This window comes from Phyllostomus discolor, chromosome 5 (assembly GCF_004126475.2).
Source record: "Phyllostomus discolor isolate MPI-MPIP mPhyDis1 chromosome 5, mPhyDis1.pri.v3, whole genome shotgun sequence".
Lineage (NCBI taxonomy): Eukaryota > Metazoa > Chordata > Mammalia > Chiroptera > Phyllostomidae > Phyllostomus > Phyllostomus discolor.
In genome coordinates, this window is record NC_040907.2 from 131,668,416 (window position 1) to 131,690,713 (window position 22,298).

General features: G+C 38.6%; 1 protein-coding gene and 1 long non-coding RNA gene across 3 annotated transcripts in view; one reads left to right on the forward strand and one right to left on the reverse strand.

Moving 5' to 3' along the window:
- Positions 1 to 421: 421 nt before the first annotated feature.
- On the forward strand, positions 422 to 20,419 carry LOC118500830. Its single transcript, XR_004903415.1, has 3 exons — positions 422 to 434; positions 3,517 to 3,527; positions 20,350 to 20,419. It is a non-coding gene; the product is annotated as an uncharacterized LOC118500830 (long non-coding RNA).
- REEP3 (receptor accessory protein 3) overlaps positions 18,634 to 22,298 on the reverse strand; it is a 79,180-nt gene continuing 75,515 nt past the window's right edge. For both annotated transcript variants that reach the window (XR_004903414.1, XM_036026901.1), the window contains exon 8: positions 18,634 to 22,080. Coding sequence is in view for 1 of the 2 variants with exons in the window: in XM_036026901.1 (XP_035882794.1) it covers positions 22,024 to 22,080 (57 nt within the window). In the remaining variant the exon portion in view is untranslated. The remainder of the gene's footprint in view (positions 22,081 to 22,298) is intronic.

Genomic DNA, 22,298 nt, shown 5'->3' on the forward strand with positions numbered 1-22,298 from the left:
CGTCCATTTTGTCCTCTAAAAAGATAGCATTGTTGTTGTTATGAACAACCTTATGACTTGTACTTTCCATTTTGTGATGTTTCAAAACATGGAAAATAAATTTACTGTGAGTTTTCCAGAAGAGAAACAGCCAAGCAATCAACTCACAGACTCTTTTCAATCCCAAACTCCATGCTAAGGAACTGATACAGCAGAAATTGTGATTATTTGCAGACAAAGAAGCCACATAACCTAAATTGTTAAACTGTGGTGTTTTAGGAACCTAGCCTCCATGACAAAAGAAAACACAAAATTATGTTGGATCTTTTTTTTTTATGTTACAAGTAATTACAAAGTTCAAAGGAAGGAACTCTGGTGTTTCCTTTCCACCAAAACACACCAGGCTGTGCTTTTATTTATCTGAGAATAGGAAGTTATGCAATTTTGAATTCTGAGTATCAGTAAGAACTATTCACAGCAAGTACATCCCAGATGTAACTGCTAATCAAAACCTGCTAGAAAGTCAGTGTTTTAGGGGTTTTTTTTGCTTTTGTTTTCATGGAAAATTGTCCACCTTTTAACAGGAATCCAAACTAACAGAATTTGTTAAATCATGAACTTATTTTCTATACAAGCACTCCCAAAACTTAAAATGTTACACTGCAGTATTAGCCTGAATGGGCTGTTGTTAACAGTTGGGTGTCCCTTCTTACCCACCAGGTAGGGTCAAAATGGATAAACATTGACAATCCTGCACCATTTAAATCAGTTTCAAGTTTATTTTGCATCCATTATTGCATTCTAATCTTAAAACCACTCTGTAGGTGTGCTGCTCATCCCATAGAACAGATAAGAAAACTGAGAACCAGAGAGATTATTCAGCAGCCTCATCTCCTTGAACAGTTTACCAATTTACCTCTCTGAGAAATGAGCAAATAGGAGGACTGTTTTCTGAAGTCTCTTCCGGTATTGAAATTCCTTTACTCCGAGAGATTTTGACCAGATCATGTCAGTGTGTGAGACATGAAAAGCACAGACTTGGAGTTAGATCGTGTGAATCCTTGTTCTACAATTTGCTGATTTTAAATACGTGGAGGAATCCTTTAAACTTTCCCAATTTCAGTAGCCTTGTCCATTCATAACAGGAAGTTAACAAGAAATACCAGACAGAATTATTTTGCAGGCCAAATGAAGTAAAATATCTCAGTCACTTATTTGTCTCTAGGAACCTAATCTAATTACTCTCCCTGCATTCCAGGTTCCAGTGCATAAACTTATGAATAACAGGAAGGTAGCAAGCTCAGTTTTGGTAAAATACAGTGGATGCTGTGATGCAACCCAAGCCCAGCTGCCTGGGCTCCTCAGGTGACAGTTCTCATCTTAGTCCCTCTAGGGCAGAGATTTTCAACCTTTTATTTTATTTTTTTCACTCTCATGGTACACATAATCTAATTACTAAAATTCTGCAGCACATCAAATTATATGTTTTTTTGCTGATCTGACAAAAAAGAAAGGTATAATTTTGCTTTATTCACACAGGGCAGCTATTGTTGTCTGTTGTCATTTTTTTTTATTTGACACTCTAAGGAAAATGAGGTCAATGCCCCTGAATAAATACTCAAGCAGTACATGTTTTAAAAATTTTTGCAGCCCACCAGTGTGCCTGCCACTACACAGTGGGTGACAGTCGCTGCTCTAGAGAAACCCTTGCAGCTGAAAGCAGCTGCCTCATCCAAGGTCTCGTCCCCTTCCCAGGAGGCAGCACACAGTCATGGACTGTCAGTTCGGGGCTATGAAGGACAGGCCCTCTTGCCTCAGTTTGGGAAAAATACGAAGGGCCATCTCAACTCTGGGATTCTTAATGAGATTGGCTGAGCCCTCTGTTACAAGGTTTCTCAGTTCAACCTGTCTCTGCCTACTCTTGTTTCCTTCACTCCCTTGCAGACACCCTTCCTAAGAGCACTCATCCTCAGAATCTTCTTACACGAAAGTTTCCATCTTAGAGTCTGTTTTCTGGGACCTCAACCAGAACATTGTAGCATGAAGATAGGTCACAGGTAAGAAACTTAATCAGCATTGATGGATATCATTTACCGTAGAATAATGAGGATTATCTAGAAAATACTGAACCCATGTACTTTTTTTATTTCTCCCATAAGTTGTCATTCAGTCTACCTTTATGGCCCCAGGGAAGAGGAAGGGCAAATGTCACCTTGCACAGTAGGATATGATGTAAGCGCAGTGCCTTCCAGCCAAAAAAGAGAAAGTTTAGACAAGGTTTCAGTTTCAGGAAGGGAAAGAAGAAAGGAAAGAAGAGGTAAAAGAAAAAGATTCAGGAAGGAGACCGGATGCTGGTGTCCACACTTGACCCATCCTGGGGTGAAGTCTGTGTGTGGAAGTGGTAGAAACCTCCATGCAGGTTCGGGTGAGACTGAGAACCTTGGGGTTAGTGGCTGCCACCTCTGGAAATAAGCAGAGGGAAGCTGCAAGGTAGGAGAAACTGCATTAGCACCATGTAGCTTAGAACTAATGGCCTAGGATTGGCAGTCAGGAGTCCAGTTTCTCAAGCCCTGCATGTGGCTGGTGGGAAACAGGCAATTTTAAGCATGCCCTCCCGCTGCTCCAGCCAACAGAGGACAGAACACTGCAGACAGTGGCAGGCTGGCAGTCCATCCCCTCCCCTTCCTCTTGCCTGGGTTGGGAAGAGGAGGAAGGAACTCTGCAAGACCATTAAAGCACAAAAGGCTGCTGAAATTATGACAGGTGGACTTCAGGGAGAAATCATGATGAGATAATACCAGTCGGGAAGATGGTTTAAAAATTGCACAGTAGTCAGGGAAGTGAGGGAAAAAATCACTGTCTATTGCAGTGTAGAAAGAGATATTTTCCTTTTAAAAATAGTTATTAAAAACATAGATTTATAAATAAGTATAAAGAGCCCCATGGTTTTTTTTTGTGGTCTGCTTATATTCTATGTTTCAGAGATGTTTACTTCAAATCCTATCCACTTTCAACAGCATTAATATTCTGGCCTTGCTATGTTTTATAGTAGACAATGTATTCCTTATTTATAGCTCTGATCATGTTAGTTTTGTCATCTGTTGTATCTCATGGGAAGTTTGGTAGAACCCATTATTATAGATATAGAAGTTATGACTCATTAACATCTCCACTGTAAGCTCTAATTTTGAATTGTTTATGTATAACTATGGTTTTACTTTACATTGGGCTGAAAGTTGATAGAATATCTGAGTTTTCATGAATGTTAACTTAGATTCAGTTTGTACTTCAGAACCTTGTTTTTTGTAAAAACATGGGACAAAATTAAAATCTGCTTTTATAACTATAAAATATTGTTTAAATTAAACTGTTGGTTAATGTAAATCAGATTATATCTTTAAAAAGATAAACTTCTGAAAACAGATTTTAAAAATAATTACTTCTGTTCAGCTTGAATCCTTTACATATAATTAGAATATGAGTTAAGAATATGCTTTGGTGTCTATGATTTATACCCTTTAATTGAAGGCCTAAGAGAAGAAAATAATGTATAAAATGAAACATGGCCAACATGCAGGTTTTTTTCTTTTTTTAAAAAAGATTTTATTTTTATTTATTTTTAGAGAGAGAAGGGATGGAGAGAGAGAGAGAGAGAGAGAGAGAGAGAGAGAGAGAGAAACATCAATGTGTGGTTGCTGGGGGCTATGGCCTGCAACCCAGGCATGTACCCTGGCTGGGAATTGAACCTGCGACATTTTGGTTTGCAGCCCGCGCTCAATCCACTGAGCTACGCCAGCCAGGGCAGGTTTTTTCTAATTGTCTTAAGTAAAATATTTGAGTGCTTATCTAATGAACCATAAGTGGTTTTCTAGTAAATCATTAGACAAAAGATGCCTTTCATTTATGATTGTGTTAATATTTTCTCAAGGAATAAGAACTTCCTGTCATTTAAAAAAGACTAAATAGTGAAATGCCCTAATATCCAGAATTATAACAACGCCTTTCTAACATCATTTTGTGTGATGTTATCTGCACCATAAAGGTTTTATCTAACTGAAATCGTGATTCAAAATAATTTTGAGAGAAGTTAGGGTGGTATAGAGTCAGTTTCTCTGACAGTACCCTGATGCAGGAGTTTTCATAACACTTACATGGATTTAACCTGATTTCACTGTTTGTTAAACTTCAGACTTTTAAAACTTATGTGAATATGTAAGCATTCACTATTTAGTAGCTTTATTTTTGTTTAGAAATGTTGATGCAATTTTAATAAGAATGGCTTTTAAAGATCACTTTCTCTGTTCTTGTTTTCAAAATCTCGACCATGTTATTTATTTATTTTTAACACACAACAATTTTATCACCTACTTATGGAAAGTCCATACTTCACAAGTTGGGAGAAAGTAGCAATTTGTGATATTACTATGTCAATTTATTAATAGTAACAAGAGTAAAAATATATTTGTATTTATAGAATCATAAAATAACTTTTTGTCAAGCCTTCATTATAGGGCAAATTTTGTATCTAGTTTTAGGCTATGATATGTGGAAAGCAGCTTATTATAATTATCTGAAATTATCTCTCAATATAGTAAAACAAAAGCTAATAGTTGCATTTATGATTTTTAGATGATCTATTAAGCTGTTTTATTTAAGAGAAGGAAAATATATTGAGAAAGGATTATGTTTACAGAGGGCTTTTCTACGTGCTATATTTCTGAAATATAAACATACATTTTCAATGCACGTTTAAGTAACAGTTCAGGAAATAAACCAAAGCAATGAAATACTGCAGTAAAGTGCATGTCATCAAACTGAAGCATTTGGGTGGTCTCGACGTGGACTTTTGGTTAAATATAAACTTCAATGAAGTAGTTCTTGAAGTAAAATTTTTATTTAATATATGCCTCTGAGATTTAAAAAATGTGTATATACACATAGAAAAAAGTATGACTAGAATGTACTCCAAAATGTTAACAAGAGTTTTCTCCTCAAGGTAATTGATTTTTATGCCTTTTCTGTATTTTTGTATTTTCCAAATTTTCTATAGTGAGTGTGTTAATTTTTTAGTCAGAAAATAAAAGCCAACAAATGCTAACAAGGAGCTTGAGAGGAATGAGCATATGATTGTATTGGCAAAAAAATTCTCTTTGACAAGAAAACCGAAAAGCAGGCAAGGGGAGACTGTGGAGTCTGACATGCTATGGGATAAGGATGGAATATTTTAGAGAATTTAAGGAGAGCTAGTGAAAGATTTGAGTCTGAAAGACTGCTTTAGGTACAGCATGAAGAATGGGTTAGAGGGTGTGATTGGTACAAAGCCCACTTAGGCAGTTGTAAGAATCTGGAGAAAAAATTATGAAGCCTTTGCTTATATGAGACACACACCTTGTGTACCTTCTCAGAGCCCCTAACTGCCTCCTCCTCCTTCTCTCTCTCTAGGTCAGAGACTCATCGGTGCCAAGTTGCTGTTTTACTTTTGAAGTTGTATGAAGTACCACAGTTTGGACATAGGATCTGCCCTCCTGAGAGCCACCAAGTGGCCATATGCTACAACCGACAAGTTTGGGGACGTTTAGCTTTCTGGGAGATAAACCTTCACCAATAGCAAATGGAGCCAAGAGAGATGTCAGCAGATGTATTTCTCCTCTGTTCTCTCTGTTGTGGACTAGTCCGAGATGTAACCCTTTCAGAGAAGTCCCATGCCTGCTGGAGTGATTTGTCATGATATTGCACAACGGTACCGGTGTGGTAACACAGTGCATCTCCCTGAGTCACATCTTCCCTTGCCTGCCTTAGTCACGTCTTTCCTTCCCGCCACCACTCTCACCATTCTAGGCTGGCACCCCATAAATACAGAGTCTCATGCTCTGCTTTCTATAGCAGCTGGGCTTAGCCCACCTTTACCAAAAATAGTGACAAGGGGGTTGAGTGGAGACAAGAACAAAATTAAAAGGATATTTAGAAGGTAGTCTTGGCACCAGTTTGGTGGCTGGCACTAGTACAATTCCTAGCACATATTAAGACTTCAGTCAATGTTCACTGAATGAATGAATGCGTGAACAATGGTACCATACAGGGGTATGTTTATTAATATATCACATGTAGGATAAGTTCAAGGAAATTATACCAAACATTAGCATGGAGGTTTCCAGTTCTTTCTTAAGAGGTTCTAAGGCAGATATGTATGAATGAGTGGTCAAGGCCCTGGAGAGAGTAGTAAAATATTGAGCCTAAATGGGTACTGACAGAGTGTCTAGAGCAGTAAAATATTGAGCCTAAACGGGTACTGACAGAGTGTCTACAGTTCAAACATATTTTATTCTTGTTTACTCTGGCGTGAATTTAGTCTGTTCCAGATGACACAGTGGAGCTTAAACCATCTCAATTGTCCATGATTCACAGGACAACCAGACACAGTTAACACAGTGCTAAGTCCTGAACTTCATTTCTAAGCTATTTTCATTTTCATGAAAAGCATGAAAAAGGAGAGCTAATGAGCCCTCCAGAGATGATCTGGCTCAATTCCTCTGGTTCAGGGATGACTTGGCACACAGGTTTAGGAAAAACACCAATATTTATTTTTCTGTAGAGCTGACTGACACTTCACTACCAAAAAACACTATTATGTTATAGAAAAGCTGGCCAAGAAAAACTTACAACACTAAAAAGTAAGGAACATCTTTTGTTCAACTATAATAGAGTAGGTGATTCCTTGAAGGAACAATTTCTTTCACAAAGTTATAGCTACTTTGGCCTAAATGAAATTTATGCCTCAGTGTAGATGCTGCAGTAGAAACAGCTGTGAGACAATTATCGTGCTTGGTGCTAAAACTAAAATCCGTGGACTGAAACCATAATGAAATCTCCAGTGCCAATCACAATGGAGTAGTATCTTAGCTTATAAAGTCACTGAGAAAGGGGAAAACCAAGGACAGTCTAATGTGTTAAATGTTTCTTTCAAAAATACTTACACATATCTTACTATGTTCCAAATACTATTCTGAGAACTTTAATATGTTTTATTGATTTGAGAGAGAGAGAAAGGGGGGTGGAGAAAGAGAGAGAAATGTTGCCTGCTGTTCCACCCATCCACACACTTCTCACTACCCCTTATACGTGCCCTGAGCTGGGGTCAAACATGCAACTCTGGTGTTGCAGGGACGACACTGCAGCCAGCTGAGCTACCCAGCCAGGGCTGCCTGAGTACTTTGCAAACATTAATTATGTAATCCTTATAATATCCTTATAAGGATGCATTATTATTGGCCCCTGTCACAGAAGAGGAAACTGGGGTACCAAAGGAGTAAGTAACTTGCCCAAGGTCACACATTACTGTGGTATATTGAGGATTCAAGCTCATTTTCCAACTGCCTTACATTTGCAGGCCATGCTGTTCAAACAGTCAGCATCTTTCAACACCCAGCATGACACACAGATCACAATATGAAGAGCACAGACAAACAGAGTAACTGAAGAAAGCAGATTCATGTCTCATGTTTATTTCAGTACATACACTTTCTGAGTAAAATAGTAAACAGAATTATCATGCTATTTACACTGTTTTCTCTCACCATTTCTCTCTCCCAGTCACCTCCCCCACTGAGTGAATGTAGTTTGATTCACATACGTATATGCATGTAAATTAAACTTCTTTCCAATAGCCAAGATCCATCTGGGGGCAGGAACCAATCAGGAATAACCTCATGCTACTGGGAGAGCATGACATTTACTTGAGTTTATACTGAAGGATACCTTGTTTCCCCTTTGCTTTTCAGAGTGGAGACTCTTTTTACCCATCCATTCAGCAATTATTGATTATGTGCCTTTTATAAGACAAGCAGTGTTTTAAGATTTTATTTATTTTTTAGAGAGAAGGGTAGGGAGGGAGAAACAAAGAGAAACATCAAGGTAAGACAGAAACATTGATTGGTTGCCTCTAGCACACATCCCAACCGGGAACGGCCACAACCCAAGCATGGGCCCTGACCTGGAATTGAACCGGCAACCTTTGCTTTTTGGGACAATGCCCAGCCAACCGAGCCACACCAGTCAGGGCACAAACACTGTTTGAGACTGGAGATGTTTTGTTGAACAACACCAACCAAGTCCCTCACAGAACCTACCTTCTAGCTACATTCTAGACGTGGGAAAATAGTCAAATACAATTTTAAGAGATTTGATAAGAGATATGATAACAAACCAGGGCAACCTGTTAGAGAACAGCTATGGTGATGTTGTATCTATATCATTCATATGAGATCATCAGAGATTCTTTCTGAGGTGACATTTGAGAAGAGATCTGAATGAATTATGAGAAACCAGGAGAAGATCTGGGGATTGAAGGCAGGGCAAACAGCAAATGCCAAGACCCAAATAAGAGACTGCTTAACATTTTCTGAGGACAGTGAGAAGGCTGGTGTGCCTAAACAGGAATGAGCAAAGAAGAACGTGACAGAAATGAGGTGAGAGAATTAGACAAGAGTCAAACCACATGAGCCATGGTTAGGTGTATGGGTTTTATTCCAAGTGTTGATGGGGGACTACTAGAGAATCTTGTGATAGGAGAGTGAACTCATTTCATTTATATTTTAAAAAGGGCTACTTTGGCTGCTACGTAGAGAATGAAATGCAGGGTGAAGGAGTGATAGCAGAATGAATAATTAGAAGCCTGTTGCAGCGGGCTTGCCAAGAAATGATTATGATTGGACTAGTTGCTAGTGCAAAATGTAGAAAAAGGGGGTGGGGTTTGGGACACATCTACATCTACATTCATATCCACAGCTATAATTAGAGCTAACAGGAGGGCTGATGGATTGGAAGTAGGGCATGAGGGAGAGGGTTCTAGGGTGATGGGAAGGGAGGGCACATTATTATTTGGAAAATATTTCTCAAGTAAGATGATGAGGGGAAATTGCATGGGAGACATTTTAAGGTAAAATGGGGTTAGGGCCCTGACTATAAGGGCTACCACCATCCTCCTTTCTTGGGGGACTTTCTAGTTAACATGACAGGAGACCCACAAGAGGGCACACTTCTCTCATCCAGTCAGAATTATGGACACCTACCTTCCCATCTAAGCCCTTCTGCTGAAAAGTAAGACCAGTCATGCCCAGAGGAAGAAAATTCTACCTTTTGTGCAGATGGTGGAAAGACTTACCAAAGGAAGGATCTGTGTGTATATAGAATCTATATTGTGGATGTACTATATATAAATACAAATGTACCTCATATATTTAAAGTACACATGCCAATGTATATGATATGAATATATCCATTATACACATAGAAATATGTTAGCATTTACCTGGTTATAAGTAATTTACCTTGCTTTATACAGCTCGTTCTTGAATAACACAGGTTTGAATAGCACAAGTCCACTTATACATTAATTTTTTTCAACAAACACAGTGGGCCCTTTCATTTGGCTGGATTTGCCTCTGTGGATTCAACCAACCCCTTACGGAAACAGTATTTTCACATTCCCAATTCAAGATCAAAAATACTATGTTCAATCTGTGGTTGGTTGGCTGAATCTGCATATGCAAAGGGATGACTGCAGAATCATAAGTTACATAGATTTTCCCAATCTGAGGGCAAGGGTTCACACCACTAACCCTCGTGTTGTTCAGGAATGAACTGTTCTTTGGGACTGATGTGAGGTCCTGTGTTAGCCTTGGCATCTGATGATGATCGTTTGAGAGCCCAAAGCTGTTCAAAGTCCATTTCTTATCCCTGCAAACCCTGGTGTAGACAAGAAATAGTACCTGGACAGAGCTACCTTAACAAACCAAAGTGTCTGTGAAGGAAAAAAAAGCCAGCCTAACCCCTTTACTTTAAAGTGGAGGAAACTGAGCCTGGAAAATGTAAGACTTACAATAAAGTTCCAGCAGCTGCCATGTGTACACAATAGCCTTGACTTTCTCAGAATTACATTTTATGTGCATTTCTAAGTTCCCACATTTTTACTTGATACAGAGGCTGCCCTAGTTAGATTCCTCTATAATTAGCAAAAGGAGAGGGTGATGTGCAGAAAAAGGAAGAGGAGGTAAAGAAAGAAATTTTTTTTGCACCCATCTGTTGATACATTACCATCACCCTAGTGAAATTTTCTCAAAGAAGAGTAATCTTCTCTGGGAGTGGTTATAATGGGAAACCTAGAAGTCAAATGCATTTTATTTAAAAAAAAGTTACATTATGAGGAAAGCCTATGCATCATTATCATTTCATCCACTTTCCTCTAATTAGACTGAAAACTTTCGAAGGGTATAGATTTGGAGACGTGACCAGGGTTGCAGGATTTGCTTGTTCAATAGATGTAAAAACTCATACTCTTAAAGGGGTGAACTCTGGAGGGGGTCTTTTCCAACTGCCCATGTTCACATTTATTTTAGTGACAAACAGAGCCTACTGCCATTAATAATAATAATTATTGAGTTTTTGCTCTGCAGCAGGCTTTGTGTGATGCACTTGGTTTACATTATCCCATTAATCCTTAATCCTTACACACCACCCCAGGACACAGATACAGTTATATTTTAAAATGGTGAAACTGAGGCACCAGGCACCAAGAGGTAGAGTAAGTTGCCACAGGTCACAGACATAAGCGATAGAAGAGCTAGTAAAGTGTACTCCGAGTAGTGTTTGGGGTAACCTCTATTCTTTTGTCCTCAATGAAGCCCAGCATGTCTTTGGGAGAGGAAACACTAAAGATTGTTTCCTTTCAGCTGGTGATTAAGGTGGGGTCAGGCCCCATTCATGCATTTTGCCTCTAACAGGAGAGATATCCCATGAGTTAAAGAAAGCTGTAGAGTTCCTTATTTTATTTTGGTGGAGAATATATGATGACTGGGACTGTTAGATGAAAAAGGACGAATTATCTTTTAACATTTCCCTGTCGGTTGTGATTTTTTCTTTGCTTTGTTTAAAGATATTGGGGGGAAATTGTCACAAAACATTTGTGTGATGACCTGGTGTTGACACCATGAGATAAAAATCAAAGGACAACTTGGATGAAGGACAATTTTTAGGTAAGAACACGGTCTGCCTCGTCTCGGTTATACAATTCAGCTGTAAACGATTCGTTCTGATCGGGTCATCCAATAGACACAGGCTCTTCGAAAACAGCCGACTCCTTGGCAAACACTGATGCCTAACGAGAGGTCAAATTCCTGCACGCAAAGCAAGGTCCAAAGGGCGCGCCCGCCGTTGCTACACAGGTTTCTCCGACGGGCTCAAGTTTTGGAGAAAGGCTAGAGGGCCTACGCTGCTTCTCTCTCTCAAGGTTAAGGAAGGAGTGAGCAGAGAGGGAAAGACGAGGAAGGCCTCAGGATTAACGAGTCTCCGGCCCCTAGAAGGTGCAGGGAGTGCGGAGCCAGTGGCTCCTCGGTACTGGAGCCCGGGGGCCAGAGGGAGGGCGGGGAATCCCGCCCACTAACCCTAGCCCGATCAGCGCGCCCCGCCCCCAACCCGAACGAGACCGCCTGTCTCTCCCTGCCCGCCACATTACCACCTCCCTGGGGACTTGGATTGTAAAGTCCCGCGTAGTGGGCCAGACTCAGTGAGGTGGCGAGGCGAGGCTCTTACCAGGCCCTAGCACCCCCAACCGTCTCTCCCACCCCTCCCCCATCCCTTCTCCAGCCTTTATCATCCCAACACCCCTCCTCCGGTTCCCTAACTAGGCTCCAACAGCCCAACACGGTCCCCCAACCCGACTAGAGCCCTACCCGCACCACCCCCAAGCCCTGTCCTGGCCGGTCCTCTTCGAGCCTTCGAGTAGTCTCTGAAGTCTAGACCCCTACTGTGGGCTGCAGGCAGGAGCCACAGCCGCCGTAGCCATGCCCTTCGGATTCTTGGGTTCCCCTTGCCCATTAAATAGCTGGGTGCGGGGGTTACTCTTCCAGATGTGTCTCTAGGGCCGCTCGAAGTGCGCGCTCCCCCGCCCATAGCCGGAGGGCCAGCGAGTCTGTGCGGGTGTGTGGGAGGGGCTGAGAGGTTTTCCTGAGAGCTGACTTAAAAGCCCGCGGAACCTCAGCCCCCCAGGGTACCCCATCTTGGCCTTCCAGCGCTCCCGGACACACCGCCCAAACGAAAAGTTTCCGTCCTAGCTCCTGCCCCGCAGCCGAATAGGCCTTGGAGATTCTCAAACCTGCAGGGAAAACAACAGAGCAGCCCTACGGGACTCCCCACAGAAAAGCCCCTATGTTCTGACCATGAGACCCTAGTTCTGATCGTGGGGCCCCAGGTGTTCAGCCAGCAAACCCCAGGTGTGTGGGGAGAAGTTACGGTAGGGTTGTATTTGGGGCTTGCCCTAAAGCGCTCTTTGACCGAGTATGGATTCCTTTTTTGAAGTTGGAGGTCGTTCCTCCCGGTACAAGCAGTTCGGGACGGGAGAAAAGCCAAGCGAACCCTGTGACTCAACCCCTTGGAATGTGCCTGGAATAATAATGGGGATTTGAAAGGTTTTTACGGCCGGCCCTAGAGCAGGAGACGAGGCTCCTGCGCCTGCATTTGGCGGACGGCCGAGGGGGGCAGTATTGCCTTTTTCAGTGGTGCTGCGCGGGCAAACAAGACAAAAATAGTCTGAGCATCTGGTTTAAATCAACCAGAAAGCATTTCTATCAACTTAACCCACCATCCTACGGAACTGACTGAACAGGACAAGCCAAATATATTCCCAGTACCCTTTTAACACTCTGGTACTAGCTAAACCCAATCACATTTTACCGCTGGGATTTCTAAGTGTCTTAACGTACAAACTGCCGTTATTTCATGTATGTTGCAAATTAAACTTTCTTTTCTGAGGTTGTGTGTGGGCTTGTGCTCAAGCATTTGCATTTACAAGCAACGCTCTGAATATGTTGCCTTAAAAAAATGATGTTGAACTGTGAAGGCTTAGAACAGTTTTTTAAAAAAGTGAGGCTAACATATGGATTCTTATACTACCAAATATATAGTCGCATTTCCTTCAACGCCCTACTCAGAATTCCAAAGGCAAGTTGGAACAAAAGGAAAACGTGTCTTAGTGTAAAGAGAGAACTTGTGCCAAGAATTACAGTCACAGGGTAAATAACCTTGTTTTCTCCTTCATCAGTGGCCGCTACCAAACCCTGTTCTTGGAAGATGGCCAACAGTCTGTCTGGTGGAGGGCGCTGCTAATTAGAGAGAGCCCATAAACCTCTCTGTCAAAGAGGGCATATGACCTTCCCTTCAAGTCTAAACAATAAAGCTGGCGAAGTGCAGACTGCACTTCACGCTGGCTGCCCTGCGGATTCCCTAAATAGGAACAGGATGAAGGCCAGGCTTAAGAGGTTACCATAGCTCTGCTCTCACACTTTGAGGAATGGGTCACTCCACTTCCCAGTAGAACTTGTTTCAATTACTCTATACAATCTATTTAGAGGAGAGCAGCTTGCAGAGAGAACTCATTGTCTAATCTAAATGAGGAAGCAATTACTTGCTGCAGTCTAATGTGCTTTGAGACTGTCGGGTCAAATATCAACCAGATCTCATGCAATTTTACTTTGCACTTTGGGAGGTACATCCTTTTCATGACAGTTCCCTCCCCCCAACCCAGCTTTTTTGAAACGCTTTTTTTCTATTAAGGTTACAAAGTAAGATTTTCCCACCTCCTCAGCCTTCAAAACTAATTTTGGAATTTGTTACTGTGAAGTAAAGACCACAACCTTCTCTGTACCTTGTTTAGTATTAAATGTTTTAAAAATTATTTTTTATAGGCATCTGCTCAGAATACAGCAAAATAAGAGTTCCCCAAGTCTCTCCTTCTTTGTCTAATTTACCTCCCTGGGAGCCCCCTGCAAGCTTTAATTTTACACATGCTGTAAACTAGAAATAATACAGTTCCACTTCCCCAGAACATGTGGAAACTGTCGCCTGCTACATATCCTAACTGTACTTGCTTTCAATTTAAATACTGAATAAAGTTCATCTCCTGTGTAAAAAGGCATTTGGCCCCCTTTGTGTGTTTTATTAGTTAAAACCCAGTACAGAACAACACACAAAAATTCTTCTTGTCAACAGAGCATATAAAAGGGTTTACAAGGTGTGGTTGAAGGGAGGAAGCCATGGAGCAAATGCTGGTGGGAAGGCGAGGAAGGAAGGAAAGCGCTTCCGGAGAGGATGCTCCTCCTGCTTAAGCTACATCCCCTCTTCATATCTCTTCCTGCTTGTCTTAACCAATAATTAATAATAAATTGTCTTTATTTTCCTACTTATTTTAAAAGCATCCTTTCCTTACTGAAGCTACTCTTGGAGCCAAATCTATTACTAACTTCAAATGACTTAAAACTTCACTGTTTAATCTTCTGATAAGTAATCCAAAATTTTTGTATAATACATGTTTGGTAAGAATTTGGTAAGAATAATTTCTTTGTTTAGCTGTTTAAATATTCTGATTGCCAAGATAACTAAGTGTAATGGAATTAACAACACAAGAGTCTAAATTCAAAATTGTTGTGGCTGGTTTCCAGGTTAATCACTATTGAGTCTTGGTTTGCCTATCTATAAAATGGGGATGATACCTCTTTCCAAAGTGTGACAACCAGCTGATACACAAATGTTAGTTACCACAACAGAATACAAAGGGCATCACAAGCCTTACACTGTTCTTCCTCTTCCAAATAAATCATGTGCAATATTCCCTTTTTTGTAAGATAAACCAGTAAGATTCAAGATTTGTAATTTCTATATACCAAAATAGCCAAATAACTTTGTATTTCAGGGTAAACAGAGTTTTCTTCCAAACTTAATTTTTAAGGAGACTGCAATGGTTTTAGGTGTCAACTAGGTAGGCCATGGCACTCAAGATATTTGATCAAACATTAGTCTAGATGTTACTGTAAGGTATTTTTTTAGATAAGGTTAACATTTAAAGAAGTAGACTTTTAGTAAAACACATTACCCTTCATAGTGTGGGTGGGCCTAATTAAGTCCGCAAGAGGGAATTCTGCCTGCAGAATACCTTCCTGCTGGCACCGCAACATCTCAACCCTTGTTTGAGTCAGCTGTTGCCCTGCAAATGTGGGACTTGCCAGCCTCCACAATTACGTGGGTCAATTCCTTAAAATCAATCAATCAATCAATCTCCCTTCCACCCCTCTTTATGCATATATTACAGGCATGCATTGCATAAGGATGTTTTGGTCAATGCTGGACACATATACAAAGATAGCCCATTAGATTATAGCAGAGCTGAAAATTCCTATTGCCTAGTGACTCCATAGCCAGTCATATAAAAGGGTAGCACAATTATATACAGTATGTAATACTTGATGATAACAAACAACTGTTACTGGTTTATGTACTTACTATAATTTTAGTGTGTACCCTGCTTGTAAAAAAAGCTTGCTGTAAAACAGTATGCTGTGTTATGCCAACAGCAGCCTCACACACCTCATGCTTACTGCATCTCTTCATTGCATCATTGTCTTGTTTGATTTAATCTCATGTTTTGTACACATGCTGGTTTGTAGCCTAGGAGGAACAGGCTATATCATATAGGCTATATATACTACCTAGGTTTCTGCAAGCGCACTCTGTGATGTCCACAAAACAGTAAAATCGCCTAAGGAGGCATTTCTTAGAATGTATCCATTTTGTTAAGCAATGGGAGACTGTGTATAGCAGGTCCTCAAATAACGTTTTCTTCAAAGTGTTTTTGTAATTTTAATGAGGAAAACAGATTCTCTGTGAGGCCACTGTCTGTGTGGCGTTGGCACGTTCTTCCCACGAATGCATGGGTTTTCTCTGGTGACTCTGATTTCCTCCCACCTCCCAAAGCTGTGCACTTGAGGTTAACTGGCTTTTCCCAGTGAGTGTGGGTGTGAGCATGTGTGTGATGGAAGGGCATCCTGTCCAGGGCTGGTTCCCCTCTCACTGGGCTGCTACAACAGGCTGCTGCTACAACAGGCTTCAGCCACACGTGACTGTGAATTGGAATTGGCAAGCTGAAAAAAAAAAACTTATTATTGATCTTTCTTGAATGCATGTACAGCTCATATTTATTTCCATGTTTTTTTGTGTGTTTTTCCTGTTTTATTTGAAAGACAACCCATCCACCCAAAGAATGATTAATTTTGTGTTGTTAAGATCAAGTTTGAAATCTTTTTTTTTAAAAGATTTTATTTATTTTAGAGACATGGGGAAGGGAGTGAGAAAGAGAGGGAGTAAAACATCAATGTATGGTTGGCCACTAGCACACCCCATACTGGGGATATGGCCGGCAGCCCAGGCGTGTGCCCTGACTGGGAATCAAACCGGTGATGCTTTGGTTCACAGGCCTGCACTCAATCCACTGAGCTACACCAGCCAGGGCCCTATTTCCATGTTTAATATTAAGCATTTTTGTGTATTTATTCATAAGTTTGGTGATGTTTTTGTGACCAGAAATATGCCATAAAAACTTAACTCTTGTTTCTATCAATTTGCCTGTGGTAGAATTCATGTCATTATACATCCTTCTACTTAAAGTTGCAGTTGCCAAGAACCTATTGACAGAGTTAAGTGAGGACTTACTGTAGACACTGGCACATGCACCCCACTGGTTCCACTTTTCTGGAGAATTCTGACTAATGTGGATACCTACTGTTGATACCTGGCGCTCAAATCTAGAGTAACTTAAATTTGGCCTAAGACTCCAAAAGGGAAAAAAATCTCCACATATATTGCAGATTCTTTTCCAGCATTTTGAGATACCATCATGTCAAAACATAATTCAACCAGATACTCCAACCTGTCACTTCATCAACTCTTGTCACTCAACTTTTCCAAACTTCAGCATTTAATGACACTTGGGAGAGAAAAATTTCTCTTCTAAGTATCATATACAAAACTACCTGCTCCTGTTTTTCCCCTTCCTTCACTCTTCACAACCTCCTCTTTCTTTGCATTTCTCAAAGACACCAGTTGAAGAGATAAGGAAGTGTGACAGTTCTACGGGACTCAAGGTCGAGAGTCACCTTGAAAAATGTGCAAGGCTACTAAAAATGTAGTAAGGTTTCAAGGAATTCTGACTTAAGTAAAGTTATGCCCTGAGTACTCCAGATGAGAGATGATGATGGCTTAAGTTAGGCGAAGTTGGAGGAGAGGTGAATTTAACGGTTAAATTCAGGATACAGTCTGGAGAGAGCCAAAAGAACTTACTAATATGTCTGAAGTAAGTAGGTAAGAGAAAGAAGGAATCCAAAGATTAAAAGAAAAAATATTGCTCTAAGAGAAACTAAATAAATAATTCAACAACCAAGAAGAAATCCCAGCATTAATAATTGTAAAATAACCCAAAGATTCGGTAATGGTAAATTTGTTTTATTAAAGCAAGGATTATTTTCCTCAAACTGTGATGTTATCCTACTTGGATACAAGCATTATGCAGATACATACCAGTGCTACTGTACACAGTAGGCACTCAAGGAATATTTTTGTATGAAAAAAAAATGATGGTAATTTGTTTAGCACATAATGTCAAAATACCATACTCTCCTTTTTCTTTCTTCTCCCTCTTGTCCTTAATTTGAGATTGCCAGGCAAGCAAAGGGTAAATATGGTGAGTTTCCTGCTTTCATTGAGCAGTCTTTTAGTAGCCTAGGCTATACACAATTATCAATCTTATGCTTTGAAATTTCAATTCAGAGCATTACCTTATAAAAAGCAATTTAAAAAAACATTACCAGAACCAGATCATAAGGAGAGTGTTTTAAGGCTAGAATATTGATCGGTAGGTAAAAGGGCAGAATGTTTTTCAGGGAACAATGCATCAGTCTCTGACATGATTTTCATTCCATGAATGTCTTTCCCAAGAAAGCAAACCACTTAAGGGGAGAATAAAACACTAGAAAATGCTAAAGTTCATATTTCCACATGTTCTTTAGAATTTTTATTTAAATTTCTAACTTCTTTGCGTCATTAAAAGGATGTACCTCATAATAAAAATGAAAGTATGATTCCATTTGGAAACTTTATCACATATTGTATGTCAAAATGAAGTTAACACAAGAAATTTTTTAAAATAGGGTTTCTCTAAAGCTTAAATGGAAAGTGAGGCAAACAGACCTATATTTTTACAACAGATGGAAACCCAGAACATTCCCCAGGATAACTAAAACTTTGTGTTATATTTTATGTCTGAGACATCTAACCAATACAAATTGACGGCTAAGGTTTTTCTACTAATTGTTTTTTCATATCTTCCCTTTCCAACATACAAATTTAACAATTCAGTGTTTCTCTCAATCCGATGGATAAACATTCCAGAATGTATATGATTTTTATAATTTGCTCTGTCATTTGTAATTTTCTTTAAAAGGTTTTATTTATTTTTAGAAAGAGGGGAAGGGAGGGAGAAAGACAAGCACAGAAACATTGATGTGTAATAGGTATATCGATAGGCTGCCTCTCACATGCCCCCAAGTGGGGACCTGGCCTGCAACCGAGGAATGTGCCCTGACTGGGAATCGAACCAGTGACCTTTTGGTTTACAGGCGGGCACTCAATCCAAAGAGCCACACCAGCCAGGGCTCATTTGCAGTCTTAAGTGTGTGTGCATATATTGTCTACTATTTAATCAAAACAGACAATAATAAATAATTATCAATTCATGGAACCCAACATACATACTCTGACACAAGAAAAAAAGATAAGTTGTCACTAATAAAACGTTTATTTTACATTAAAGTTTTCAAAAATACATTTGTGAAGTTACCCCTCTATTAGGCACAAAGATAGCCTTTACAAAGAGTTTGCAAAATTGCTTTCTCTTAACTATTAAAGTACATAGATTTAAAAGGTTTTTAGAAAAAAATGTTAATTCATGGTCAATGGTTGAAGAATTAATACACATTATATCTGTAGGATACCTTAGAAGATTTTATCTTAAAAACATGTAGAGAGAAAAGCTGTATTTTCTTTTCAGAAAGCTTTACTCTTCAATGGTGTTTACTAAGAAACGTACGCTGCATATCACACTAACAATGACCTTCTCAAAATTTACCTATTAGCCTTGCAAATCAATCAGCCCACACAGAAGACAACAGGAAATTGCTATCCAATACACATTAACTCCTTAAGTTTCCTGATAGTATGAAAATAAAAATTTAGTCCATTCCAATTAAAAATACAAATTATCGATATTAAAGATAGTACTGAATTATTTTTAACAACACAAAAGTTCAAGCATTCCAGAAGCATAAACTGTGTTATTAAAAAAACAACAATATATTTATCTAACCAATGCCTCACAGAAATTTGGAATATTTACATACGTTGTAACACTGTAGAAATCTTTGGTGGTGACACATGGAGTAAATTCCCTGAAAACACTAACAGTGTTGTTCCATCAATCTGTGTAGTCAAGTATTTATCATTAGTAATGCTGGCAGTATCACTTGCTAGCCAAATCCAGATGTATAGTAAAATGTATGGAGGAAACCTTATGCAGGACTTAGGTGGGTTTATATAATTAAATACTTAGCAATCAGGCTTACTTCTGGCTCATTTTTATACCAGAAAAAATATGGTAAATTAAAGTATAGAACAATTCTTACTTGCAAGTAAACTCTGAAAACAGTTAACATTATTGAACAAGTTGAATGCATATACGATAAAAGGGCTACAATTTCTGCATAAACTTTACCAGCTACCAAAATAGGCTTGTGCAGCATGTGATGCCCGTTCACCAGGTGGTGGTAGTGGAGAAAGCAAGGCACTGTGGTCTGGGGACAAATATACCTTTTTTAAAAGCTGCAGACTCAAAAGCATAGAAACAAAAAATGACCTGCTGTACCTTAAAAGAAACTAAAATTCATAAGCTTATTATACAAAGTTCAAAAGAAAGGGCATGCTAAAATACATGAGAAAAGAAACAAAATTTACAAAATGTAAGAAAAGGAGAGTAAGAAAATAACAACAGCAAAATGACATCACTGCATATAAGGATATAAGCAGCAGAATATATCAGAGGAAGCACTGTAAGTGTGAAGAGAATTAAACACAAGGACTTGCATTACCTCTTTGAAACTGGTGTTGTCTTTGATGAAATGTTTTGATTCTAGAAGTGTGGAGGGATTCATAATTCTTCCAATTTAGAAAAGTATGAGTTTACTGTGATTAATGAATAGGTATGATAATGAAATTAGATTTCAAAATGATTATAACAGTGCAAATCAGCCCCCACAGGTAATGTTTTTGATCCAAAGTCACTCTCATAACATTGTCAGGCAATTTGAGATGACACTGCCTTCATGCAGGAAAGACAAACATGGAACATAGCATTTATACTGATAAGTCTAGGATCATGTAATATAAATAAAACGCTTTCAAAGTTTATAATCAGAATTCATGGGAGTTTTGAACACAAAGAGTCTTTCCAGAAATTAAGAGGCTAAAAATTAGTAAAGTAGATGGACATACTCATAGAAATAAACTGGGAGAAAAGAAATTGAAATGAATTTTTACTTGGTGTTACATATTAAGAATGTGAGATAATCTAGGAAATATTTTAAGACTTGTATCAAGAGAAATGTCTGAATTACACTAAGGTGCTCCTGAGTAAATATTCTGTTCTCTCCCACCAATTTGAGGAGGTCCCGAATATACACTGTCAGCTGGCTTCATTTCTTAAAAGGTAGAAAAGTCAAAGATCTTACAAATCTTTCTCACTGTTTTTATACTTTTGGACAAACAAGTAGATTTATCAAGTAGATTACCTAGAGAAGTATAATTGTACAAATTTCATTACTGACTACTAAAACCATCACCACTATATTGACTTATAGTTCATAATGCATAGCTATCAATGCAACCTAAAAATGCCTCAGTCTAGTAATTCAAAAATATCTTGGATTAAAAAATGGTATTTTTCTAATATCTATTCTAATAGCTTCTAATATGCGATATTAACAACATCCTCATTTTCCACTGGCAACTATCTCCAGGAAATTATTCTAGCCAGAAAAGAAGTGATCCAAGTTATTCTAGTTAATGCCAGATTTAGAAATCAGCAGCACATATAAGTGCCAAGCTTGTGAATAAACTGGCTGCTGGATATTGTCATGAATTAGAAAAGACCTAAGTGCCATACTGGTTTCTAACTCTATTTCACAAAAGCAACCACTTTTAAAATCTGAGAATGTAACCAGTGTTAATAAAAACATGCCGAGTTCAACTCTACAACGTACAGCCAAAATACATAAAACTGGTTAATCACTTAAATAATTTCTTATCTGTAAAGAAGATAATTAAGAAGAGTTAGAACCAAACAACTAGCTATATTTTTATACTATTAAAATCAAACAAATTTAGCGAATGAAACCCACAGGAAAAGAGATGATGTAATTCAAGGCATAAATTTGACTTGTCAGAATATGACAAATAATAAAGATAGTGTCCGTAAAACTTAAAACGTACAGTCATAAAATAAGTAAACAATTTTCAAGTGTGCAAAACTAGTCACGAACAAAAGTGCTATGTGGGTACCTGGTTTTCAAATATTTGTTTTGAAAACTTTCAGCTGATGGTGGAAAAACTATAAAGTATTAAAAAAGTAAAAATTTAAAGAATATATAAAACATACCTTATCTCACATTATGCCTTGTGCTATCACTGCTGCATTAGAGGCCTATTTAATTACCATCCTCATGTGATAGCTATGACATAAATGGAGGTAAACAATACAATAACGCAAAGACTGATGTATCTTGAACCATAAAAAGACTCTTTTCAAGTATACTGTGGGTTTGTGCTTCCTCTTACAGCCCAGGCACTCCATGTTTTTGATGAATTTGAAAATAGATAACAGTTTTCTATTATTTCTGACATATATATACACACATATTTTGCATAACTACCTTTAGTAGTCAACATTCGAAAGTAATTATTAAAGAAATAAAAAAGTATTTAAATTAATGAAAATAAACCCTATCACTGCCACAATTTAAAGAATTATTTTAGTGCACAAATCCTGAATGTATGATGTTAGAAAAAAAGGTTGGTGCTTTAGCATAATTTGTCTTGGGATGCTTGAAGTGTACATGACTAAAAATACACCTGCGGTCTCTTCTTCACTCTGTATTTTAGTGACCCATACCGCACCTGAAGAGACAAATGGTTTATTATTACAAATTAGATGATTACTTTTTAGAATTATGTAAGATTTAATAGTTCATACACGAATAATTTTTAACTTTTCTGATAAAAAGAATCAATTATCCTGTAAGTGTGTACTCAAAAGATAATTCTGTTTACATCCTAAAAAATATGGCTGGTTCCATATTGGATATACACTACAGATTATTATCTTTAATAACAGA